Here is a 23,086-nt window from a genome sequence, read left to right on the forward strand (position 1 = left end):
TTAATAGCGATCAGCATTTGTTTTCCTTTCAAGGAAACTGTGTACCCAGCCTGAAGTAATATGTTGTCTTGAATTAAACATGCCACCGCCTGTTGGATGATGCCTGCCTTATTTAAACCCAAATGGAACAATGCTCATTCCCCAAAAATAAGCTGTTGAGATTGTTGGAGCAGCTGTGATATAGGAAAAGGAAATGACATGTTTACCTCCCCGTAGCTACCAGGTCCGAGAGAAATCTGGATTTATTTGAAAAAAAAACAATCTGTAAGGAAAATAATGGTCTTCTCTCGAAGAAAATAGAAGAATGCAGAAGCAAGAGGAAGGAAATTTTACTTAGAAGGCTACTTTTAAGTCTTTTGATGTGCACGCTTAATAGAGCCTACAATATTCTAGTAAATGATGGATTGCTCTTTTCATTAGCTTATCCATATTATCTGAGTTTCTGGTATCCAACTTTAGGTTCTTTCTGTTTGCATGCACCAACTGCAATCCAGTCATATTTCCGTCAACTACATTTGTTAAACATGCTCCCTTCAGTGGCAGAATGAAGATTATAAGAGTACACAAGATGTCGATCTTTCCTGTAAGCCATTTATTAGAAAGGCCTCCTCCATGTAAAAATATTATACATTCTCCAGCTCTACTCAAGCAGATAACTGGATGTAGGCACGTATAATGGCATGCTCTGTGGTTTGGATCAACGAGCATGTATTTACGATAAACTCTTCAACACCTTCAAGTGCCTTCAGTACCGAAAAGAAAATGATTTGAACAGAAGAACTAACATCCAAACTGTTTTGATTCATGTTCCCTTTGTAATGTGCAGCATTCACACCAATGCAGATAGCGGTCATACAAGATGGATATCATAAGGTTCTAAAAGTCTTTCCAGTTCTGTGATGTCAAAGAACCACAGGCTAAGCATAACATATTATACTATGGACAGCTATATTTAGACCCCGTTCAGCTATCAGCAACAGATGACATGAATCCGATGCTGAAATCGAAGGTGATGCATGTCAGTGGCTTCCCATCTTCTTCCATCATTGTCATTGTAAGTGTGTACCATCCCTGCAAAAAGAACACATTATCCAAAAGTTTAAAATAGCATTACTAAAATGATTCCCACATTTTTTTTTTTTTATGGGGGCAAAAATGATCCTCCAGTTACTGCTCTTCCAATTCCAATTCTCTATCTGTGCTTAGGATATGGTAAAACCACAAGGACACAAAGGATGACGGGAGAAAAACATAAGGCAAGATAAAAGACGACAAAGACTTGAACCTCACCCCAGTGATGTGCTATTAAACAATTTAGATAGCTATCCCATGTCACATTAACATAGAAGCAATGCGAAAAGAAAATTTACGCTGAAGACTTGAAAATCATTTAAAAGATGCCGGTTTTAACAGAGTCAAATAGAGAGCATGCGCAAACATTTAGATGCATCTTTAGTACATCAAGCAAGAAACAAAACTCATGAGAACCTTGAAACCAACTGCCACCTTTCAACAATGGCCACAAAAGATGTCTCGTAAGTTAAAAATTTGGGTTATACATTTTCTAGTTCATATAATTTATTTGAAGATAATTTACTGATATGTTAAATATGAAAAGTTGAATATGCTTTCAGGTTTTAAAAAAATGGACAGCAACCAGGAATAATTTATCTTCCAAGGTTTTTTCACTAATTTACATAGTATCATATTTTAGTAGTCCTAGCCAACCGAACATTATATGAATTAGTTTCATGATTCTATCTGCCATCTAGTCAAAAGCGCCGCATAGGCACTTCGGTGGTCCACCTAGGCAATTAGAGAGCGTCTAGACTGCCTAGATGACTGACTAGGCACTCTTACACTAAAGGACACACACTTCATTTCTTTTTGTTGTGTACTTTATTGCTTTATTTTATTTTCACTATTGCGACTGAAATAAATTAATTTTAGTTATGCTAGAAGTTCAACTAACACAATGTAGTACTCATTTTGACACAATTTTGCTAGAAGCTTCGTGGAGCTTAGCGACACTCCAAGAGGTAGTCAATAACTACGAGGACCCTAATTTTTTTTATTTAAATTCTTTTCATGCTTACTCTTTTCCTTTTCTTTTTCCTTTTTACTTCTCATATTACTCTTCCTCTCTCTTCTCATTCAGGGAGATCTTTTTTTCTCTTCTTCCTCCTCTTTTCTACCCTTTCATCCATATTTTTTTATATTTTCTATTTTTTCTCCATTTTTCTTCTAGTTGCTATTTTTATTGCAAATATGAGATTTCAGTTATGACTTATAAGCTTTAGATTTTTTTTTTTTTTCAAGGACTTGTCAAATTTTTACTTTTCAGATTTAGCTTTTAATGATGTGATATCCATGGATTTAAGTACTATCGAAATGGAATAGTACCATAAATAATGTAGATTTTCGACATGAGAACAACACTAGGATGGCTGTTCTGTTGTCAAAACAAGCAAAATCAGGATGTATTGGCCATCTAATCTATACCAACCAGTACCAAAGGCAATACAGCCCAATATGAAACCTTCCTGATTGGGACAGCAATTTTTTTGATGTTTTCAAAGAACGGGAACAGGATGAACCAACCATTCTAATCAGTTCTGACAGGTACAAGCCGGTGCCATGGTTGGTTCTGTCAGTACCAAGCCCATCCCATTCGCGATGGATTTTTTCTTGAATCAACAAAAAAAGAAAAGGATGGAGGGCCATATTGCCAACCCAGAGTAAAGTACAAAAGATAAATCAACCGAACATTAAACTCAATAGGATGCCCACATCAATCTAGACCAATATGAGCTAGTGCAAAGACTAGTTAGGATGGTACCAAGCGCATCCCAATCAAGATGGCAATTTTTTTTCACAAAATGATGAAAGCCATGTCAGCCAACCTAGAGTGAAGTCTAAAAGATAAACCAAAGGCATCAAACCCAGTAGAAAATTATACGAGACATAAAATTATCAAACTCAATAATGAAAGAAACATGCTAAAATTATTCAACCACAAAAACATGGAAATCTAGTGAAAACTAACATCATCTCAACTCAACCAAGCCTTAATCCCAAACTAGTTAAAGTCGGGTACATAAATCCTTTTCTTCCATTCCACTTTATTTGGGACCATAATTTCTGAAAGATGTAGACATATTACATTCTTCCTTACTACTACAACCCATGTGACTTTTGGTCTACCTCTAACCATCTTTCCTTCTACATGTATCAAATCACTCATTCATACTGGTACATCCCCTACATTGTACATGTCTAAACCATCTAGGTCATCCTTCCCATCAACTTGACAGAAATCCTACAATCATATAATATCCTAGTTGCATTTCTCCATTTTATCCAGCTTGCTTTAATCCTATGGATAGCATCCTCTTCATTTCCTCTTCCCTATGAATAATCGATCCTAAGTACCAGAAAAGAAATCACCCTTAGGAACTCACGATCCTCAATTTTCGCTCCATCTTCATCTCCATTTCTAATTTTTCTAAACTACATTCCATGTATTCATCTTCATCTTAGTCCTACTTAACTAGGACTATACCATCCGCAAGTAGCATGCTCTAAGAAATATCACCTTGAATATACTTGGTAACCTTATCCATAACTAGCACAAAAAGGTAAGGACTTAGAGCATATCCATAACATGTTTTTCCTCTCATCCACTTAGTAAAAACTAATGCCGACTCGAATAGAAAATCCATAGGTCTTTTGACCAAAAAACAAATATTTAGTTGCCAAAGTTCCTGACTGCAAATCCTCTAAACTCTACATCCATCTGGCTAAAAACTTTAAATAGTCATACATTTTTTCCATGAGTGATAGAAATTCATTCCTTATGCTAGAGGTATTTCTCTGCATAGTTGATTGTGCTACAAAGCAAAAAAAATGTCAATCAAATCAATACAATAGGCAATTAGATGAACTTCAATTCAATCAATATCCATATCTCACATCAACAAAATTGACTTAGTATTGATAATACATGTGAAAAACACCCAAAAAGAACACAAAACAGAAAACCTCAAGTTCGAATACCGGCAAAGAACTGATACACATCACCATCCCAAGAGTCAATACAGTATCTCAATGCTTGGTAATATCATTATCACTACCATACTTGACAGCTGATTAATATGTGACAAAATCATACCATTGTTTTGATTAATCTCAACTCCTACCATGCTATAAAGGTGAATTTGACATTTTGTTTGCATGATTTGAGAGAAGAATGAAGTTGATTGTATTATTTTTAGCCTTTTGTGTATGTTTTTGCCCTTCTAAAAGATAGACTGCCAAAGTCACTAGGTGGCGCTTAGGCATTTAGGGTCTCTATCAATTAGGGACTGCCTAGTCACATTGACAACCTTGTCTATCTGAAGTCAGGGACTTCGGTCAGCATTCAGCAAGCAAAATGTTGTTTCATAAAGCAGTATGTGGCTGCATATGTGGCTATGCAACCATTATGGAGATGAAGTCCCTGACTGCACCAAATTCCATATATACAGTTACAAAATGTGATCAGGCTACAAATGAACCAATAAAGAGGTCTCAATTAGCATTATACAGCCATCCATAAAAGCCATGGCATCATGGTGATAAGAGATTGTTTCCTATGTTTTTCTTCAAACAGATCTGTATGGGCAAATATTTCCTAAAATATAGAAGGTTCAAGACTAGTTATAGCCAAACACATTTCTCTCAAGAATCTTGTGAATTGTAGAAAATTGAATAATTTAAGCGAACTTCAGTGGTTTTAATTGAATGTGCACATATGTAGAAAAAACACTACAGCATCTTACCGGTGGTGTAACCATAGGAAGTGTCTGCTTGTGGGATAGCTCAAACGCACCGGCTGAGACTGGGCATGATGTCTCACTGCAAAGGTCATGAGTTTCCTGATATACATGAAACCATAAATACTTGACATCAATCACCAACTTTCCTTCAGAGATGACATCCCCTGCATCAAACCATCAAAACTGATTAGTCATCCTGTATGGAAAATTATTCTAGTGAACCTACACAGGTCCATATCTAAGCAATAAATTGAGACACGTTAAGACTTCATGGGTGCAATTAAATAGTCCCTGCATTACCACCACGAATAGCTAGGTCATAGACTTCTAATATTTCAATCACTTGCCTTAACCTTTTACTGCACGTGATAGCTAAATAGCTTTTGTTTACAATGAATGGATCATAGAAGAAATACAACAAAGCAAAACACAAGCAATCCCATTGTCATAAGTCTGATCAACATCATTAAATCCGTAAATCAAAAATTTGGGTTTCAAATCAACCAGCAAGGCAAAGAGATGAACAGTTTATTCTCATATACATGTGCGCACACACAAGGGATGTAACAGAAAGAAAACTATAGTGCTTTCTATATAAGGAAATAGAGAATTATATCTTTTTGGAAAATATTTGCCTAAATGGATGGGAGATATATTTTCAAAAAATAGATAAATTCCTGATATAAAAAGCACTATATTTTGTATTTCTGTCACATATCCCCTGTGTGTGTGCGCATGCATGATGAGAGAGAGGTGCAAGAAAGATGAGAGATTGGAAAAGGTATCCTTTCTAAACCATTGAAACCAGAATGTCATTAATGTAGAACCAATAGCAACTTTTCAAAATTGTAGATCCAGACTATTGATCATCATCAACGATATCAAAATCCATAAAGCAAAAAAAATACATGTGTTCTGGACTTTGGAGGTCTCTTACCCATGCATCAAATGGACAATGTTGGCAGAGTTCAAATGCTAAAATATCAAAATCATTGAGCTTAATATAGACTATTTAAAACACACATAAAACAAACCTAGACTGGTTTGAATGCTTCTAAATCAAAATATATCATGGTATTGTGGTATGCCATTAAATATATTTTTTATACCACTTAATGCATAAGTGCAAGATATCAAGAATTTCTGGTTTTGGTGTCAGGGAATTTTTAGATATTGTAGACCTTGCTTAACAGTCTGAATTTTGTATTTAAATTTTCCATACTGACTTTAAAGCAGTACAAACATCAATTCCATTGGAAGGACACACCCAAACCATACTAAAAAGCCTAGGTGACCCCAAGCAATAGACCTAGTTTATTACCCACATGATTGCCAAGGCATCAAGGAGGTAACCCATCCAACAGAGTGCAAGTCACTTGATTGGTATTTAGTTCAGCTACATTTCTACATAGTGATCTTACAATTAAAATTTACATTGAATGTGTAAATAAAGCATAATACAAGTACTAACATATATCAGTCTTAGCACAAGAGGATGAGATTTCTGAGCTTCTTCTATTGTCCATCTTGCTGGAGGCTAGAACTAAGGTCTAGGGCTTTAATGGAACATTTAAAGATTGTTTGTTTTATTTTCCCTTTGGGTTCAATTTGATGTATCTCACTCTCTCATTCACATTTATGCATCATTCATAAATGAATTTACAAAATTATAAATAGTATTTTATATAAACATTATTTTTCATATAATACTAAATAGAAGCATAAACACGTGCATGTTGACACTTCACAAGCACACATAATTGACGCGTGTGATGATTTTATAGAAACATATATATCTATACACATGTGAAATTTTATGCCTATTCCACACATTTACATATATGTGCATGTGATGGTTTCGTCAAATGTCACCTACATACCCAGAGGCTTATTTATAGCCAAGTTGGTCACCAATGACAAAAATTGCCTCAAAACTCTACCTCCATCATATGTATATCTCAAAGCTAGAACACTATTGATAATATTTCTGTCCAAGTACTATCAAAGCAAATTCAGTGGTGGTTGTCAAAACAAGATCCATACATTTAATCATAATCTGTAATGTTTAAATCCTCTAGAAACCAAAAATCATGTTATGCATCAAGTGAACAAAAAATGGATGGCCCAATATAGATGGTAAGATGAGGCACATTATAGGGCATATAACCTAAGAATCCAAACAATTTATCTTGATATACACATTTTAAAATACATGTTAACAAAATTTTATTGATTTAGATAATTCTAAACCATAGATGAAATCAAATAATGCTATCATATCATTAAAATTGTCCATTTTGCATCCACATCATGCATGCACACAAAAGACCTCTAGAACATGATTTATGGTTTTTAAGCAATGTAGACTTTGTAGATTATGATCAATGGTGTGGATTTTCATTTAACGGGAGTTATCATTGTGTTTTTTTGTCAATGGCATTGGGTGCCAATTATCATTGATCATACTCTAGCTTCACTACAGAAAAGCAGATATTGTCGGTGCCTCCCCCACTGCATGAGGCTCACCACTGCAAGGTCTAGGGAGGGCCAAGTGTATGCAACCCTATCCCAACATGTGGAGAGGCTATTTTTGTATTTTGAGCCCATAATGCCCATGCCACAATTAAGCAACCTTACCATTGCACCAAGGCAGTCCTCTATATGTCAGCATGACTTCAAAAAACTATACTACATCTCTAAGTTCTTATAATCACAATGCCTCTTTCCACCCACCCTCACCCCTTCCCTCTTGACTATCCCACATTTAGTTTGTCCTCAAAATTATGTTGACTATGTCATACCCCTATTATGAAAATTTACAATGGTTATGTGATGACAGATAGATAGACATGCATGCATAAAGAGTGAGAAAGAGATCAATTATCATAAACCAACCTGTCAAAACATACCCATAGATGAAAGTTTTCATCTCTTAGAATCATTTATGCTAACTAATACCATGGTATTTTAAATTAAAGTGCAGAGCTTTCAGCACAAATCACATTTATTTTTCTACAAAAATGTTTCAGCTATGTGGTTACCATCAAAGTAGCTATCTTTAGGTTGCTTATAAGTTGGGTGCTTTTTAAGGGCATTGACATAGATTTATAGGTGATCTAGCCAATTTGTAATTTTAATAATCTTTAGAATGGTCCACTTGCCCTCTCCAATCGGTATGTGATCATTAAGGAGGAAACCAGGGGCTAGCCACAAAAGTTTTGAGACTCTTCTTATGAGAGTCAAGATTTCTTTTTGGACTCGAACTACCTCGACCAACACCTTAGAAAGGGTCTCCAAGAATACAAGGGATTTCTTTTTAAGAACAATTTGTGAATCTTGCAGGAAGAACAAGTAATTTTGAAAACCATTTTTTAACAATACCTTAACTTTACTTCTTTCTCAAATTACCTGCACCAATAACAGTCTTTCGGTAAAAAATCAACATTGCCATACCTGTGTGAGGCTTGATCTCCTCTTATTTTTAACAATCACATTGAAACAAACCTTATTCAGTACCAACAACAGATCATCAATGATAAAACCATAACTTTTTCTATATTTGCTCAGCTCTTGCAGCATAGTTCTACAATTCATCCTCTAGCATGTATGCGAGCCAATTCCATAAAAGTTGATTCTTCCTTGAGGTGCAAATGAAGTAATCTTGTTCGTCCAAAGTCTTTTGTCTTATTTGTTCTTTTTGAAATTAGTAATCTGTTGATTCGATCAATTTTGCAAATGACGTCTGGTCTCCATGTTTCAGAGTTATTGATGATGATCAAGTGCATTTTCATGCTTATCATGTAGGATTGATTGAATATTCAGTTGTCTCAAGTTTGTACTATGTAATATGCATGGAAACTCAAGCAACTCAATCACAAAGCTTCTTTACACTATCAAAGGATTTTGCCTTCAATTGCTGCATGGAGTCATGGGAGAGAGGAGGCCAGAAGGATATGCTACCAACCAGTCACTATTGTGATACAGCTTGGAGAGACATGTTTGATAAAGTGCTTCATGGTAAATTGTTACCAAAACAACACCATTGTTGCAGTTCATCTATTTTTTGACCAAGTGTATTATCCTATTTATAGAGTGGGATGCGCTCAAATCAGGTAATCATGAAGGCTCTTTCACGACTCCTTGTTATTCACAGGGAGTGTGGCAATCGGGTCGGATCGGATCACAAACGGGTCAGGTCATAAACGGATCAGATCAGAAAATCGTCAATCCAAATCCGACCTATTTATTAAACGGGTCAAAAATTCAAACCTGAACCCAACCTGTTTATTAAATAGATAACCCGACCCATTTAACCCGTTTATTAAATAGGTCAAATTAGGTTAAACAGGTCGGATTAAATGGGTCAGAAATAGGTTAAACAGATTTTAAACAGGTTAAACGGATCTTAAATGGGTTAAACAGGTTAAACAGGTCGGATTAAATAGGTCAGAAATAGGTTAACAGGTTAAATGGATTATCTGATTCAATCCGACATGAATATTAAACGAGTTAAACAGATTAAACAGGTCAGATATTTAAAACCTAAATCCGACCCGCTTATTAAATGGGTTAAATGGGTTGACCCGTTGATGACCCAATTCCGTTTAACCTAAATCCAAACCTATTTATGGCGGGTCGAACACGGGTCGGATTGGTGGGTCGGGTCATATTTTGCCAGTCCTAATTCACAGTTATGTGGAATACATCATATTACCTTGTTGCTCATGAATAGGACCAAAGAAAAAGCAGCGACTAGTATCTCAAATGGCAAATATTGATTTATTGGAAAACAGTTATCAAATTAGATAATCATCTGAAATCCAAGAACATACAAAATTCCAGTAATAAAAGGCCAGATAAACAGTTATCTGATTAAGGTTTCTTAGGATGGAATGGTTATAATTTAGGATTGCGGCTATTAAGAGTAAAAAAGAAGTAATAATTAGGAAGCCAAACTTCTAGGTTTAGGACTTGGAAAGTGATTGGCAGACTTGTCTTTTGTTGCTAATTCCTTAACACCTCTATTGTGATATGAGTTCTACATAACCTTAAGGAGATTAAAGGGGAAAAGAAAATAAAAGGAAAAGGAGATTGTTCAAAGAAAAAGAGTAGTAGTAGTAGTACAAAAAACAACAACGATGAGAGAAGAAAACAAAGGATGGAATGGAGAAGGAAGGGTGCAAGAGATGAAGGAAGCAAAGCTTGAGACAGACAAAATATGCTAGCCCCAGACTAGCCAAATGTCCATATCAAGGTCTGCAGCTAGGCTAAGCCTTGCCTATTTCAGAATGTTTTGGAACTTTCTCATTATACTCATTGAAAGCCTTAATCCAAATAATTCCTTGTCCTCCATCCAACCATCAAGTTCCATCTTTCCTACTATGTTTGATCTTGGTTACTAAGCTGGCAATTTTTGAAGTTTTTGACTCATTAATCATGATACCTGTAAGCATATAGTACTCTACCACCTAGCTCCTTCTCTACTCTGAATACTCCACAACTCCTCTCCCTCACTTGCCATCTCCTTACCATCGTCTCATCTCCACCAGCTTGAGATCACCACACTCCACTAACTTTCAGTCACTTCCTCATCTATCTTCCTCTTCTTCCTCCTTTACTCCCTTCCCTGTCAAACTTGGTTGGTCATGGTCAGCTCTCGTCTCAATAGCAAGATTGAGTTGGGCACGACTGACCTGTTAGTGGGTCAAGTTGGGTATAGGTCATGCCAATTAGTCTTGATGGTTGAGTTGGATTTGACGGAACAAGACCCATTGCCACCATAGGTACATATTTACTCCCGAAGGCTTCAGGGTCAGTCTAATGGTCAAATAAACTCATGTACTAAAAACACTGTTATATATAACTCAAGATCAGCCTGAAATGTTCCTAGTTTGATGAGTCAGCCTGACTTCACTAACATGTCGGGTGGAGAGAAGTAAACATAAAACTGATCAATCACATAAGCATTCCTTGACAAGATATGATTGGAGATCTTTGATCAGAAGAATGTCAGGTTTTATTAATGCATTAAAAGCATTATGTCTGATTCTTACAAAGAAATTTTCCTTTCAAATTAAGCTTCCAAAATGTGTTTATTGCAGGGAAGAAGATGAACTACAAGAAAAGCAAGATTACAATGGACATGCCAAAAGAAAATGAGGAATGAATGAACAAACAAAGTAAAGAAAAAAAATGTGCTTTTACCAGTATATGCTGAGATAGTGAATGTAGTCAGCTCTCCCCGAGCAATTGGAAATGGAGATATGTCAATGCCACTGACATTAACTGCATAGTCAGCTCCCTTTTCTGCACATCAAAGGAACATAATTCACTCCTCAACAAACAACTAAACACTTAAACAATCCTGGAATCCATCAATGACCAAACAAGTAAATAAGAAAACATGGAATGGCAATGAGATTTGCAAACAATTGATAACAGAAAAAGCCAAACTATTACATCAAATTATTACATTTATCAAAAAGTAAACCAACAAAAATATGTTGTAAAATATGCAAACCAAGAAATAAAAAGAATTCCTCGATCATATGAATCAATGACCCTATAAATCAACTAATTTAACAATTAACATCATTTCAAGCTCAGCCCCAGGCTAGCACAAGGGAGAAGGGTGCAAGCATTTAGAAGTGGTTGAAGAAGATGGCGGGAGTAGTTGAAATTATTTGCCCTATGCATAAGCATTTGTTGGAAAATAAAATCCAGGTACAGAAATGTGGTTTCGGGCCTTCAAAAACCATATTCATGTGCCGATAATAAGGTAAGAGATAGAGGTTACAAAAATAAGATTTGATTAGTTGAAATTGTTCAAATTTCTAGCAAAAACAGAAATCTCCTTCCCCTTGTTCTGTAAATACGTCAGCAATTATGGCCACAGTTTGATACAATTAAGTTTTGCTAGATTCTCCACAAGATTAGTTAAATTTTTTCTCGGTTTCAAATATGCTAGGAACTAGTGGCTCAATCTCCCCAAAGGTAGGGCTTCTAAATTTACCAAAAGAATGTCAAGTTCAAGAATAGAGATGTCAAAATTCCACATCCTCTTTGAGAATGATCAAATTCGCATGCTACACGGTCCATATGAAGACCATCCTGCAAGTAGTAGGATGCTACTTTTGGTCCCTCAGGCATCATAAAATCAGTAGTTCGGCCTTGTTTTGTATTAACATGAGTAAGGTAATGAGGACAGGTCACACTTCCAGTGCTGCCCAACACGCATGATTTTGACCAACGACAACCCTAGGAACTCCTAAACAAGGGAGACCATGAAGACTTGAATGCAAATGCTCTCAGAAACCATGTTTTTATTAGAAAAGCTAGGATTTTAAGAAAGAAAACAGAGCTCCATTTACCTACACGACAGCACAATCCAAGGCATCACCGCAACATTACTTTCTCATCACCGATATGCCAAAAACCAAAAGCAGCAGCATAATCAAAGAACCAGATTCCCACATGCGGTGGCAAGTTATAGAACCCCTTCAACCAAATACAAGGTAAAATATTTTTTCCCAAAGCATATGCCTCAAAAAAACCACAGAACTGACCATCTCGTACCATTTTACAAAGCAGAACTGACTCTGTAACTTAATTATAAAAGACGGAAATCCAATAAACAATTCTTCATATGATTCCAAAAAGATAAAAATAAAAATAAAAATAAGGGCATGCCAATCCATCCAACAAAAACAAGCGATATTAGTCAAAGCACGCACGAGGAGTTCTTGGAATCCCACCCAACGCACCCTTTAGAACAAATCAAAGACAACAAAAAGCAAGAAACTCCCAAAAAAAGACAGAATCACAGAACCATAGAAAGAGATTCGAAGAACTCACTGCAGTACTCGAACGAGGAGGCGACGGCAGCGGAAGGGAAGAGGAGGCAGAAGGCCAGAAGAAGAGCGGGTAGGAGCCCGAAACGAGCGGCCATCGCCTCGATTCTTTCTTCTTCGCAGATCTGTCGCAGAAGAGCAACGGTGAGAACGAAATTGAAACCCTACACTTGAATCGGAGACAGAGAGACACTTATTATTGGAAGCGGATACGTTTATCTATTTGTTTTTTTGACCTGTTTCGGCAGCTGAGGGGGGCCTTTCCTGAGACAGACTGTTAGCTGGCGGAAAACGACATTCGAGGAAGCTTCGACCTCCTTTCCTTTCTTCTCTCCGGTAATATTTTCTTCGCTATTTTCCTTCGCTAAGAAGGGTTGTAAAGTAGGGGCGAAAGTCTTTACCGAAAATAATAAAAATAAAAATGATATGAATATTATATACTCACCTATCTTTATCATCCAATCGGTTCGGATCGGATCATTAACGGATCGAATCCAAAATTATCAATTCAAATCCGATCTATTTATTAAATGAGTTAAAAATTTAAATTTAAACCTAACTTATTTATTAAACAGATAATCCGATCCGACCCATTTAATCTATTTATTTAATAAATCAAATTAAATTAAACGAATTAAATAGGTTAAATAAGTCGGGTTAAATGAGTCATAAATAGGTTAAATAGATTTTAAACAGGTTAAACGGATCTTAAATTGGTTAAATAAATTAAACAGATCAGATTAAATGGATCAGAAATAGGTCAAATAGGTTAAATGAGTTATTTGATTCAATCCGATCGGATATTAAATGGGTTAAACGGGTTAAACGGATTAGATATCTAAAACTCAAATTTGACTCAATTATTAAACGGATCGATTTGTTTATGACCCAAACCCGTTTAGCTTAAATCCAAACTTATTTATGGCAGGTCGAACACGGATTGAATTAGCGAATCGGATCATATTTTGTCAGCCATATACCTACCCAAACCAATACGAATGTGAATAAAAATTTAATTAATATCTATATTTATATTTATATTTGTTAAAAAAATAGATATAAATTTGGATAGACAACTATTCGATCCGTATCCAAATATTCGAATTTATATAAAATTTTATATAAAATTATATAATACTTATTAATTTTTAAAAAAATACACAATCATATAAATATATTATTAATTTTATTTATTATTTATTTAATAATATTTTTGATTCTGTGGTTATAAAGTTTAATTATCTAAGTTATATCCATAATTATATCTACTTTCAATATCCAAATTATATCTGTATCCGTTTAAAATAAATATAGATACAAATTTTTGCATTCGAATAATATCCATATCTATATTTATATTTATCAGATAAAATAAATATGAATATAGATATACTGATATCAGAACTAATTTCAACCCTTTGATAAATATATTGACTCTAGTCTTTACAAAAGTTGTGGCTTGTCGGCCAATTGATCAAGATAACTCTCTTCATTATTCAGAAGTGTTGGTTGAGTGGTGTATTATCAAAAAAAATTACCAATATAATTCTTATAAAGGTTGGTTTCTTTCACCAGATAAAAATCCTAATTTCGAGTTTTGGACCAACCTCAACATTGATAATATGCCATGACACCTTCCTATTCTTAAATTAAATAAATAAATAATTATGATAAATTAAGAATGCATTTGATTTGCGACTAAAATTAAAATCAAAATCAAAATTGATTGAAATAGAAGTTGGAACAATCATGCTTCCGATGCAATGAGATTTAAATTCTAAATGAGGGTCTCAATTAGATTTCAAGAAATTTAGACATTTTCATTCTCTTGTAGATTTGGAATGAGAATTTTGATTCTTTCTAACCAAACAGTTAAAATAGAAGTCATTAATAGATTTTAATTGTATCGTTCATATGAAAGAATGATTGATTTTTTTTAATGGCATGAACCTTTTGATCACATCCTACAAAAATTTCAAAATACTTTGATCTCTTTCTTTTATCTATTTGCATAAATTTTGAAGTCAATATTGCATGATCAAATTGATTGATATTATGAAAAAAAATATTTTTTTTATATAAAAGGTACAATCTGGTTCTGTCACTCATTCTCATTTTCATGATAAAGCCTAACTCCATCCAACTAAATATATCCTAAAAATAGATAATGGGACAGATAGTGGAATTAATCTCTAGCAAAAAAAAGGGCAAAGGAAACATAAGAGAGCAATGGTGGACCCATAATTTTTCTATTGAAACGTAGAAAGATATGTTATGTAATTTTACCAAAATTCACATTAAATTTTTTTTTTTATAGAAAAATGTAAGAATGATAAGATAATATGTGAAACCTAGAAATTTTTGATAGAATAGGTTATATGTTAATTAGAACTGTTGCAGCTAATCCCCTGTGGCGTCCGTCGTCAGAGAAGAGCACCTGTAAAAGAAGTCCTCACTAATCAGAATTATATCCGGCAAGAATCCTCTGATACTTAAGTCAATAGAGAGTGATGAACAGCAGATTAGAATTTTAAATAGCAGAGTCTCAGCCCAGAAGTGTCTTACCAACGCTGTTCATTTACCTTCCTTTTATAGATGATTCAAATATAACTGTCGAGTACGTGGTCCTACTTTTTATTAGGTCATAATCATGGAGTTAGTGGATTATTTATGTCCATTAATAGTCGTGACATATAGTCGATAACCGTTTATAACGGTTATACACGTGGGATCCGCACATTCTAATGTTATGTGATCGTGATGGGCGGTTATACCACGTTCTGGCCTTCTGTGCTGACAGCTTTAAGTAAGCTGACTATACGTCGATAATAGTAGTAGGTCGGTAGTCGTGGAGACTCGAATGAGCATCGGTTAGTAATTTTGATATGCCAATGGTCTTCGATCAGAGATTAATCAAGTTGTCCATTGTTGGTTAATAATAGCCGACTGTTGGTCGGTCAACTGATTGTTAGTCAGAGTATTGTATTTATAAGATCAATGTAGAGTTGGAGTTGCAGGTTGGTTGAATTGTCCTAACAAGAACTATGCTATACAAATTAATTGTTTAAATATTTGTTTATATCTATGGTGAGATTTACTAAGATTGTAGGGGAGAAAAAAAGCTATAACAAGAATTCCCAAAAATATTAGAAATTAAGGACTTCTTTGTCCCACAAATATTATTGATATCCTTAAAGATTGTGAACACAATCGCGCATTGGCCATGGAATAAAGGACATAATCGATCAGACGTCATACTACACTTGGCTAGCAAGTAGTTTCCATCAATCTTGTTGCTTATGGTGAAAAACTAGTTTTGGGGAAAGAAATCTTATTTCAAATGATCGTAACAAATATCTTCATCACTTTATGTATTGCTCTACATTGGTAAAAATAATCTAATCCTTTGAACAATCTCAGTCATGTTATATATATCATAGGGTATGTTTGGTTTTGCTTTTACCTTTTTGAAGTCATTCTTAAAAACTAGATCTATTTAAGTTTTCAAATAAAAACTATTTTTTGTATGTAACTAATTTTCATGGATAAATTTATTATTTGAAAGATAGGGTGCAACGTCAAAAGAAAAAAGTTGGAAATTAGTTTTTTCCTCTAGCTTTTTCTAAGTGTTTTTCTAACTTCTACTATGTAAAGAAAGTTTTCTCAACTGATGTTGTCAAACACTTTAGTTTCTTTTGGAGATAATTTTCTTACTGTAAGAGCTGCAAAAGGATTTTCCTTAAGCATTAAAATATGCTGGTAGACTATTTTCTACAAAAAAAAAAAAAAAAAAAAAGGGGAACCAGTAGATACATAAAGAAAACTAAACATGTTCATGCATCTTTTTGGAAGCTTATTTTGTAGATATGTTCGTGGCCCACATGGTTAATGGGCCAATACTGGAGTGTCCCTTGTTTTGTAGATTTGTTTTTGGCCCACTTGGTCAATGGGCCAATACTAGAGAATCCCACAAAATAATTGTTACAATATATTTTGAAATTTGAAGCATAAGGTAAAGATGGGTTTCCATCGAGGCAAATAAGAATCCAAATCAGTAGGCAAATACTAAATCAGATTAGATTTAGTAGACTTATGATTAATTGGGAAGGACTATTTAAATTGGTATATGGGCCGAATTGAATTTATCAGAGGGGGTGGGGGGTCTGATGAGGGAACCATGGCATAGATAAGTTGGTAGGAATGGAAGTTGAAGAGAGAGGATATGAGTTGAGAGCCCTCGGGAAGAAGGGGATCTCATAAGATATACGATTCCTATCTTAATTATAACTTTTATGTCTATAATAATAATTAAATTCAACATTGCAATATTGATCCAAATATATAGATTCTTGGTCATGGTGTCATGACCAAGATGCTAGGATTGTTTGGGTTCTCACTAGGCTTCCATCGCAACCAAGATAAAATGTACTGATTAATTTCCATTTTGTCCACTTGTTGAGGTACTTTTGGAAACCTCCATGTATAAGGTAAAGTTATAATCATTGCCATTTAATAGAATTGTTGTTTATCTTAACAAAATAATATTTTAAATTTTAAATTTTATTTTTCTATGGCCTACTCTTCACCGATTCTTTCAATGGATCATAGGATTTGTATATGATAGGTGAGGATTATTATGAGTTACTCAGGAATTAGGAGAATTGGCCTTGTTGGATAATTTTGGATTTATTGCAATCCACGTAGGTGGATGTTGTAAGAAAAAAATAAATTACAACAATCTTTCTTAAAGTTTGAGGTAATTATAGGTTCCTATCTAATGTTTTGAAAATATATATTCTATTACTTAACTTTTATTATATGCATGATACATAACTTCCTACTAATGTTTTTCTGTTAAATAAACTAATAATCTTACTAACATCATCACTATCTAATCTATTTGAGTCTTAAAATATCTTATATTTTTTTATTTTAATAATTATTTTATTTTTAAAATTTTAAATTTTTATATTTCATTAGAAAGTTATATGTATTTTTTCAAAATATTGAATGGGATCATGTAATTATCCCAAATCTCGAGAGGGGTCGGGGTAATTTACTAAAAAAAAAGAGAGATTAGCATTAAATATTTCAATATACCATTTAGATTAGATGTCCTTTGAAACTATAAATGTGCACGACATTATGCAAAATGATTTGTACAAAAATATATATGCATAAAATAGAATTTTATTTTTTTTGAGCAATATATAGGATTTAAACCCTGCACCTCATAGAAAGCAAATCGTGCCAACAAGCTATCCCAATAATCATATTTATGTGATAAAAAAATTTATATGATAACAAATTGCATATAATTCTTTTTAACATGGTTGAATAATTATTTCTACTACACTATCTTCGGTACTTACGTTTCCAGCTATATTAATTCATTTAAGATGGAGTTTGATCCCTTTTTGTTGCTTTCTTCAGAATATCAATGATTAATAATTAAAGAGTTAAAGGTTTTCTTGGTTGCAAGGATAGAAAGACGAAACATGACTTTTCCATGAAAGAGCAAAAGTTTTCATATAATCAGCTATATGCTTTCCCGTTGTTGAGCTATCCAATGAAACAACAACTTTTTTTTTTTTAAAAAAAAAAGGTTTTCTTGAAGAAAATTCTGAGCAATTTTTTCAGTAATCAACTTATGCTTATTTTATCATTTTTACTGATTGTGCTTCCACAGACTCGATAAAGAATATGTCTTGACAGCAAATAAATTTTTCATAATCTTATTGACTCTTTTAACTCGCAAAACTCTCATGGATCAAAGAAATTCGCTCACCGTTAATTCAAACGGATGAATTAAAATACCATAACCATGGATATACCAGGGGACTGACGGTTACATGCAAGTATTTCGATAGCTAAAAATAGTTTTTCAGGTAAAACAGAAAAGCGTGGGAAGAAGCATGGCTTTGTTTTCTCGAACCAGATGGCAGCGCTAGAGAAGAGTATATCTGACGATGGGATAGGACTTCAAAAACTCTCTTCGAAGTGAAACTCAAACCTGTATTCGTGCTAAAGACCTGCAACCGTCTTCGTGTTCTAGAGTTTGGTGGGGCTTGAGACAACAAACACATATCGAACAACTGTTGAGTAGGGACAGCTAGGGTCAAGAATTTTTATCGCATTCCCAAATCCGGCTCCCTTCATTAAAATAAAATATATATACACACACATCATATAAATTCAAATGTTTACTCTCATTTTCTCGAGAAAAACAAGGGTTGTTCATAATAAATTGTATATGTAATAAGGTTTGTAAACATATAAATTATATTTCTTTATCATCTGCTGTTTTAGTTTATATAATTCATTTCTAAAATTTTTACTTTCTCATTTTATAAAAAATAAGTGGATGCAAACATTGAAAGTAAATTTGTACTTTTCAAGACCAACAGGCGGCAACTCACCGCAACATCCATTATTTTTTTTTTGTACGGATGAATACTTACACTGTTCTAACACGAGCGCATCCAGAAAGTTGAAGAACAAAATATCTTACAAACCTCGAAGATATGGAGATAGATTTGGTCTTGACGGCAGATTTAATTATCAGTATATTGAATCAAAAAAAAAAAAAAATCTAATCAATAATATTATTCGTTTTTCAAAAAACGTGCTGAATAAAAACCCCAATGAAATCACGAAAATAGAATCAAATATCATAAAGAAATAGATAAATCTCAAACTAATAATACACCGTTCCAAACGAATCTCTTTCAATCATGATTTTTTTTACCCATAATTTTTATCGATAATATCTGCCCAAACCCATGAATGACCAAGCCAACACCTCTGAAACAGACAGATTTGACAAAAGCATGCTTGACACATAAAAAGCATATACAAACCTTCCGTCCGCATAGTAAGTTTAGACCAGTCTCGATAGTAAGTCGAAGAGAATATATTCCAACTTTCCATTCATCAAGCGAGCTACAAACAATAGTAGCGCCGCCTCGATGGTAAGGATGAGCTTGAAAGATGGGTGATGATCTCAAAACTATTTCAGCCTACCCCTTCGAAGAGGGGAAAAAATTCATCCGCCGAAGGAAAACTGAATTACAAAAACAAAGCAAACACGGATAATATGGTGCCCATCCCCTTTTTTTTTTTTTTTTTTTTTGGGAAAAGCGCCCAGCCCTTTGCAGTTCCCTCTCAACGATTTCGTTTACCACGGAATTGTACCAGTGTCTCCAAAACAAAGCCGCTTGCATGTCTTCATTAGCGTTCGAGCTGAATCCACGGAATCGAGTTGGTTACAGAGGAAGCTCTCATTTTAAGCTCGCAAGGTAGTGAAAGTTTAATTACGGATTTTCATGGGAAGCAAGCTCATGACGAATTTGCGAATGATTGCTAAGAAGTTTGACGGGATGGTGGTGGATGGCCGAACCATCCACGTATTTAGACAAATCTTTTTGCATGAAGAGTGAAAAACAAAATGCATAGAACAGAGGTCTCTAGCAGCTTGAAACACGTCAGTCTGCTGTCCACCGAGATGATTATAGCATCACCAAATAGCTAACAATGACGACAATCATAGCCGTCAAAATTAAACTGCCCACATTCTATCGAACTAGAAATCCTTCTCTTATTGTTGAGCGCACTGAACTCTCTGGGCACCACCATGAGCCTCCTCATCCTCCTCGTATGCTTCCTGTGCCTGTGCCTGCTTCCTCCGCATCTCCTCCTCGATGTTAACATCATGCAAAGTAGTCTCCTCACACTCATCTATCTCCATGTCTGTCAGCTGGGAAACAGGCTTTGGGGGAAGCACAGCTTCAATAGCTTTGCACTGGTCAGGCGTCAACGAATCCGGGAAATCCACCGCAAAGTGGATGTAGAGTTTTCCCCTCATAAAAGGCCTCTGGTACAGCGTCATACCTTCATCATTGATGGCCTTGAATTGATCTGTTTCAGCAGTAACAGAAGATGGTTAAAACAACGCATACAGTTTGCTCGCACCGCAGCAGAGAGCAGAACAATCTACAAAAAGATCACTTACCGGGCTTGACGACTTCACCAGGGTTCGACTTAATGAGCAACTGCCTGTTGTCCAGATGGGTCAAGACAAACTGGAAGCCACAGAGGGCCTCAGTGAGGGACAATGTATGCTCAAAGAAGAGATCATCACCCTTTCTCTTGAACTTGGGATGATCCTTTTGTTGTAGCACAAACACGATATCTCCTGTAACCGTATCAGGCTGCAAACGTTCACCAGCATGAAGCAACTGTTAGAACAGCTCAAGTAACAAACCAATTTCTAATGCCAAAAACAAAAACAGAGCTCACAAGGATGGTCTAATGCAAATAAGAACATACAGCTTCATCAGCCTCTCCAGGGAACGTTATCTTCTGGCCGTTCTGCATTCCCTTCTCAACAACAACCTGCAGCACTTTCTTCTCCTGCACAACCTTCTCACCCTTGCACTGTGGGCACCTATCCTTCTCATTAATGGTCTCCCCAGTTCCCTTGCACTCATTGCAAGGGTGCTGCATTTGTTGAATCATGGAAGGTCCCAGCTGACGAATCGAGACCTTCATACCGGAACCCTGACAGCCAGCGCATTTCATCGAGGCACCAGATTTTGAACCCTTACTGCCATTCCACACAAGATTATGTCAGCAAACAATGGTGGTGGCATTTCAAGAAAGGGACAATGTTAGAAACAATGAATGAAACTGTTGATGACAACCACTGAAACAACATGCAGATCGCTCGGTAACGGAGAACAGAAAAAAGATTACCCCTTGCACTTCTGGCAGATGACATTTCGAGAAAGAGAGAGCTTCTTTGATGTCCCATTGTACAGGTCTTCCAAAGAAACCTTCAGAGGATGGATCACATCTTCTCCCCTCCTCTGCCTTCGGCCTCGGCTGCTTCCACCTCCTGTTCATCATCCAATGATGACAACAAAACCGTAAACAAAATCCTCGTTTGTCAGAGAACAAAATTCTCTAATCTAGCGATGGATAGAAGACAATGATTACCGCCAAAGGGGTTTCCACCGAAGAAAGATTGGAAGATATCGAATGGGTCATGGCCGCCACCGCCACCACCCATTCCTTCCTTGAGAGCATCCTCTCCATACTGATCATATATCTCACGCTTCTCAGGATCACTCAGAACCTCGTAGGCCTGGGCCAACTCTTTGAACTGATAGAGAATAAACACCAACAATCACATCAGACCCTTTTTTTTTTTTCACACAAACACTTCAAAAAAGCTAAACCTAAACATCGGCGCCGGAAACATGGGAAACAAAGAAAATACCAGATCAGCATAGGAACATTACGCATCTACATGAGGGAATAATTCACAAACTAGCCATTATCTAAAACAAAGATCACGAATGTCCAAGATCTGGTACAGGCATGAGGGAAGATAAAAAGATATTCAATGAAAAATTTCAGTCGAAAACCATACATCGATGCCTATGTCATCTCAAATAAACCAAATATCTGAAACAAATTCCCAGGGTAAAACCAACGACGATTGTTCAGGGTCACAGGTGCAATCTCCTCCTCCTGGATATAGGGCTCTCCAATTACTCTCACGTTAACCATGGACATCATCAAAGAATCATAAAAAACCTAAATTGTTCACAGATCACAGGAAAGATCCCCAACAGATCCATCAAACATGACCACAAATAACAAATGAAAAATTAATGTCTTTTTCATATCGATCTGTACCAGACATCACTTCCATCTATTCAGTGGGCGATCGGTAGATCTATGAATACGGATCAGATCAAGATACCCTTCAAATGATTCAAAGATAAAAAGCATAAAAAAAAAAAAGAAAGCGAGAATCGTTACCTTCTCGGGGTCGCCGCCCTTGTCGGGGTGGTTCTTGATGGCGGCCTTCCGGTAGGCCTTCTTCAGGTCATCCTGAGATGCGTTCTTCGGCACCCCAAGAATCTCATAGTACCTCGTGTTGTCGCTCTTCTTCGGCGGCCTCCCAAACATCTTCTACTCCAGAAAACCCTAACAAGTCCCTCGAATCTAAAAGAAACGATAACAATAATCTCCTCCGACGAACCCTCTCACGATCGATCCCGATGCAAACAGAGAAGACGGACAGCCGAGAACCCTAGCGGCAAGCGAAAGACGGGTTAATCGGGCGGAAATATAAAGAGGGGGGGGTAGGGACGGGCGGTCGAAAGGAAGGCTCTAGAAGCGCTTTTCCTTCGGTGTGTGGGGAGAAGTGCGCCCGTCCGATGGGTGACGAACGGGTAGGATGCCAATTCTGGAATTTTCCTGGGTCTTGATTCGGCTTTTTGTGGAAGGGAATGGGAAAGAGAGAATGGCGTGTGAGAAGACCTTGACGGACTGTGTATTATAGCCGATCAGGTGGCGGGATGGAAGTAGGAACAACTATTCTGCCGCCATACGCCTGACACGTGGCAA

General features: G+C 35.8%; 2 protein-coding genes across 2 annotated transcripts; both read right to left on the reverse strand.

The window, feature by feature from the left end:
* Window positions 1–781: 781 nt before the first annotated feature.
* On the reverse strand, window positions 782–12,877 carry LOC105034490 (uncharacterized). Its single transcript, XM_010909681.3, has 4 exons — window positions 12,672–12,877; window positions 11,022–11,123; window positions 4,821–4,981; window positions 782–1,071 (listed from the first exon to the last, which is right to left on the reverse strand). The coding sequence occupies exons 1-4, from the start codon at window positions 12,763–12,765 to the stop codon at window positions 964–966; spliced, it is 465 nt and encodes a 154-aa protein (XP_010907983.1). The 5' UTR covers window positions 12,766–12,877; the 3' UTR covers window positions 782–963.
* A 7,131-nt stretch (window positions 12,878–20,008) lies between these two features.
* On the reverse strand, window positions 20,009–22,819 carry LOC105034489 (dnaJ protein homolog). The gene is made up of 6 exons (XM_010909680.2): window positions 22,496–22,819; window positions 21,665–21,830; window positions 21,422–21,563; window positions 20,996–21,272; window positions 20,679–20,877; window positions 20,009–20,584 (listed from the first exon to the last, which is right to left on the reverse strand). Exons 1-6 carry the CDS (start codon window positions 22,643–22,645, stop codon window positions 20,265–20,267), a joined length of 1,254 nt encoding a protein of 417 aa, XP_010907982.1. The 5' UTR covers window positions 22,646–22,819; the 3' UTR covers window positions 20,009–20,264.
* Window positions 22,820–23,086: the final 267 nt, after the last annotated feature.

This window comes from Elaeis guineensis, chromosome 6, assembly GCF_000442705.2.
Source record: "Elaeis guineensis isolate ETL-2024a chromosome 6, EG11, whole genome shotgun sequence".
Lineage (NCBI taxonomy): Eukaryota > Viridiplantae > Streptophyta > Magnoliopsida > Arecales > Arecaceae > Elaeis > Elaeis guineensis.